This window comes from Hevea brasiliensis, chromosome 1 (assembly GCF_030052815.1).
Source record: "Hevea brasiliensis isolate MT/VB/25A 57/8 chromosome 1, ASM3005281v1, whole genome shotgun sequence".
Lineage (NCBI taxonomy): Eukaryota > Viridiplantae > Streptophyta > Magnoliopsida > Malpighiales > Euphorbiaceae > Hevea > Hevea brasiliensis.
The window spans coordinates 36,553,939-36,557,953 of record NC_079493.1 but is presented as its reverse complement, the minus strand read 5'-3'; the positions used below and the strand labels follow the sequence as shown (position 1 = coordinate 36,557,953).

The window sequence follows — 4,015 nt, the reverse complement described above, 5'->3', positions numbered from 1 at the left end:
TTTGTTCTGTTTTAGCACTCAGTTGTTTATTTTTTCTTTTTTTTTTTGGCATTAACATTTCATAAAATGTGGTATATAATAATAAATCGATTGCCATGGATTCGTAAGAACCCGAATATCTCTTGCTGTCTGTTCTATTTTTGTGTGACATTGCGCTCAGTTGTGCTAAAAGTATGTTAATATGCTTCGACTAATTATATATATATATGAATATATATATGTTGGCTGCTCACATCGCTGAATTTATAATCTCAGTCTTCACTATCATTTCGGCCTAACTTGCTTCTAAGATTGGTTATGGCGCGGGACAAAGGAAAAGGGAAAGCCAAAATCCCCACATATTCATCATCGGACTCCACTGACGCAAGTGTTCCTGCGTCACCTCCTCCACAAAAAGATGCTCCTCTGGTAATTGGTAAATCAAAAGAAACACCCAAGAAAAGAACCAGTGAGCCAGTTCAAGAAAAGGGAACCAAAAAGAAAAAGACTTCAAAAGCTCCAGTTGTGCATATGGAAAGGGCTATTCATGAGCCAAGGTATATCCACTGGCCTGCTTTTATTGAAGTTTCTGTTCCTTTACAATCCTTATTTGGATATCAGAAATGGGATAAATTGTGCTCTGACACTGAAGGAGTGTATGTGGATTTAGTTCAAGAATTCTATAAGAATTTGAGGGTTGATGATTCTGACAAAGATGAGTCTTTTAAGGTGAAAATGAAAGGGAAAATCTATGAAGTGACAGTAGCTAGATTAGCTAAAGCCCTAGGAATTCCAAACAGTGGGAATAAAATTTGTTCTCACAAAGATGTTTTTGCTGTTGGTGGATTTAACAAAAGAGATTTTGAGGGTGAAGTGTTTAAAGGGGAAGTGAAGGATAAAACTAGCATTACTCATGCTCATCAACACATAAAAATACTTCATAGTTTTATCATTTATGTGTTGAATCCTAGAACTGGCAGTCCCAACTATTTGAGTACCCTTGATCTCTGCATAATTTGGCATATAGTGAACCAAATTGAATTTAATCTTGCCTATTTTATGCTAAAGCAAATCATGAAATGGAAACCACCTTACAAGCTACCTTATGCCCATCTTCTTAATGGTCTGTTTAGAGACTTTGGGATACCTTTGGAAACCGAAAAACTTAGGACCAATATGATCCCAATCAAAAGTTTGCAAAAAGATGATGATGGTAGAAAGCTTAGGTTTGAACAAGGTGCTAGTTCCAAAGATAGTGCAAGTGGCACTATTAATGTTGAAGGTATTTTGGAGGAAGTAAACAACTTGAGAGAATTTGTTGAAATGGAACTTGGAGAGCTACAGAAATTTAGAAGTTTTCAAACTATTCTTATGAATGCTCTTGATTCTAAAGTTGATGGGACTTTGATGTTAATGTACAAGATTGTGGAAGAATTGTTTAAAATCAAAGTTCATTTGGGTATTTCAACTATCGAGGGAGAAACCAAGAAGGTCACATCGTTCTGCTCTCAAGCCGAGAAAGAAAAAGAAAAGGAGGAAGAGAAAGAAAAAGAGGAAGAAGAAGAAACAGAAGAGGAAGAAGAAGAAGAAACAGAAGAAGAGGAAGAGAAAGAAACAGAAGAAGAAGAAGAGAAAGAGGAAGAAAAGGAAGAAGAGGAAGAAGCTGAAGCAGAAAAAGATGACGATGATTCTGATGATGAAAATGGTAATGGAGGCAGCAAAGAAGGTAGTGGGAAGGATATGAGTGACTCAGAGTCTGAGGCAGAACCAGAGACTCCTGCTCCTGCTGCTCCTGGAAAAGGAAAGGGAAAAATAGCTCCAAAGGAACAAAGCAGTAAGCAGAAAGAGCAAACTGGTAAACCATCTGGCAAAAAGGCTAAAACTGGCAAAAAGTCTACAGCTGAGTCTGGTACTACTGCTGTCACTGAGTTAGCAGCTGGGCCTATTGTTCCTTTGACACCCGGAACTGAATTGGCTGCTGCAATTCTTCAAACCTTGAGTGACAAACCTGTCAAGCCCAAAAAGCTGAAAATGGCTGCTCCAAAACCAATCAGAAGTTCCAGTGAAAGGATAAATCAATTGATTGAATTTTGTCTAAAAGTCTGTCTGTTAGTTTGCTACTTAATTTGCTACTTTTAGTTTTTCTGAACTTTAAATTAGTCTGCTATATCAGTTACTGTTTTGACTGTTTACTCACTGCATTTAGACTGATTTTTGACATGCATGATTTCTCCCATATTCTTTTGATGCTGACAAAAAGGGGGAGAAAAGTAATGAATGGTAATCTTGATACTTGATATAGTTTGTGATTACTTGTGCATGATATAGTTTGTGAATAGTATATTGTTGATATAACTTTATGGTGTGCATATTGTTGATATCACTTGTGAATGATATACAATTTGTGATTAGTGTGCATATTTAGTTAGTATCTTTAGTCACACTTGACTCCTTAAGAAAATGCTTATGAATATTTCATTGAAATTATTAAGGGGGAGTTATTTGTGATTAATTGTTGATATAAGCACATACATAGGGGGAGTTATTCACACATATACATTCATACACATACTCACACTTATTTACATTTGCATGGTGATTCAATTGAGTTTTGTCATCATCAAAAAGGGGGAGATTGTTGACCCCACAAGCTCAAAGGAGCATAGATTTTGATGATACCAAAACTCAACTAGAATCAAACTAACATTGTTTTAAGTGTTGTGTATCTCAAAGAAAAAGGACACAAGGATTTTATAATGGATTCGTGCTTTTGAAGAAAAGATGACATTCTAAGGATAACACAGGACGAATCAAAGGAGATCAAAGAAGAAAATGTTACCTTCCAAGCCTGCATTGAAAAATCAGATTTGAAGGTACATCTAGTATAGAAGTTAGTTTTAATTTCTAGAATTGGTTGTCAAAAGAATTGAGGAGTAAAAGTCAATGATGCTTATTTTCAATCCCTCAAAAGATTTTCTTTTTAAACATCATTATTGGCCTAAAAAATGTTTGACTATGATTTGGTGTAAAGTTTTATAGTTTTGAAAGTTATGCAGAAAAGTTTTCCTGGTATGCTAACTGGTTTGCTACTGATTTTAGTATGCTAACTGGTTTGCTATTTTTTCAAGTATGCTAACTGTCTCAACTCTGCACAACATCGCAGAAAACGACAAAATAACGGCTATTTTCTTGAAATTCGTATCTGTAACGTTCAAATGAGTTCTGCAACGGTAAAAAAATGTTCCAAAGCTATAAATACACCTTCCTTTGGCCATTTTGCATTTAATGAAAGTCCCTCTACTGTTCAAAATCATAAAAGCTTTCATTCAAAGTGCTCAAAGTGTTTTATTGCTCATCATTGGCTTATTTACTCAACTCTTCTTTATAGATTCTGTTGTATTAAGTGAGAGTGAGTTTTAAACACATTATTATCATTTGTGAGAGGTCATTCAAGCACCTATTGAAGCTTGGTTGTGAAAAGTGTTTGGGATAACACTTGGTAGAAGTGTAAAGCTACTTGTAAAAGCTTTGGTGTGAAGGTTTGTAAAGGGCTTTGTCTCTTGCCTTCAAAAGAGAAGAATAGTGGAGAGAAGACTCAAAGTGGGATCTTTGAGAGAGTGGATGTAGGCTAGTTGAAGCCGAACCACTATAAAAATTTCAGTGTTCATTTTCTCAACCCTTGCTCTTTACATTTATGTAATTTAACTTTATGATTGATATGCTTTTACTGATATGAAAGTTGATATTGTTTGCTGTCAATCTTGCTGCTATCTGAGAAAAACAGTTTACTGCTAAATCTGCTGATATCTGATATAATCTGCTTGTTGTTTAATCTGCTGTCAGTTAGTATATCTGGTATTCTGCTCTGGTTGCTGTGTTAAAAATCTATCCAGATTACTGATATATTTACTGAATGCACATATAGTCTGTTATATCAGTATACTGATTGCATATAGCTTAACCTTGAGTCAACTTGTCAATAGAGCTATATTGTTCATTTTTCACATTAGTCAATTTAGCTGAACCTAGCTGCAAT

At 35.2% G+C, this 4,015-nt stretch overlaps 1 protein-coding gene across 1 annotated transcript; it reads left to right on the top strand.

Moving 5' to 3' along the window:
- The first annotated feature begins 297 nt into the window (after nt 1–297).
- On the top strand, nt 298–2,190 carry LOC131183144 (uncharacterized). The gene is made up of 3 exons (XM_058153237.1): nt 298–536; nt 1,698–2,041; nt 2,153–2,190. The coding sequence occupies exons 1-3, from the start codon at nt 298–300 to the stop codon at nt 2,188–2,190; spliced, it is 621 nt and encodes a 206-aa protein (XP_058009220.1).
- The last annotated feature ends 1,825 nt before the right edge of the window (nt 2,191–4,015 follow it).

What these genes read in the sequence shown, in the direction of transcription:
- LOC131183144 (XM_058153237.1), top strand. Translation starts at nt 298, where the DNA reads ATGGCGCGGGACAAAGGAAAAGGGAAAGCCAAAATCCCCACATATTCA. An exon ending in AGGGCTATTCATGAGCCAAG is followed by an intron (nt 537 to 1,697) that starts GTATATCCACTG and finishes TAATGGAGGCAG; the next exon opens with CAAAGAAGGTAGTGGGAAGG. An exon ending in AAAACCAATCAGAAGTTCCA is followed by an intron (nt 2,042 to 2,152) that starts GTGAAAGGATAA and finishes CTGCTATATCAG; the next exon opens with TTACTGTTTTGACTGTTTAC.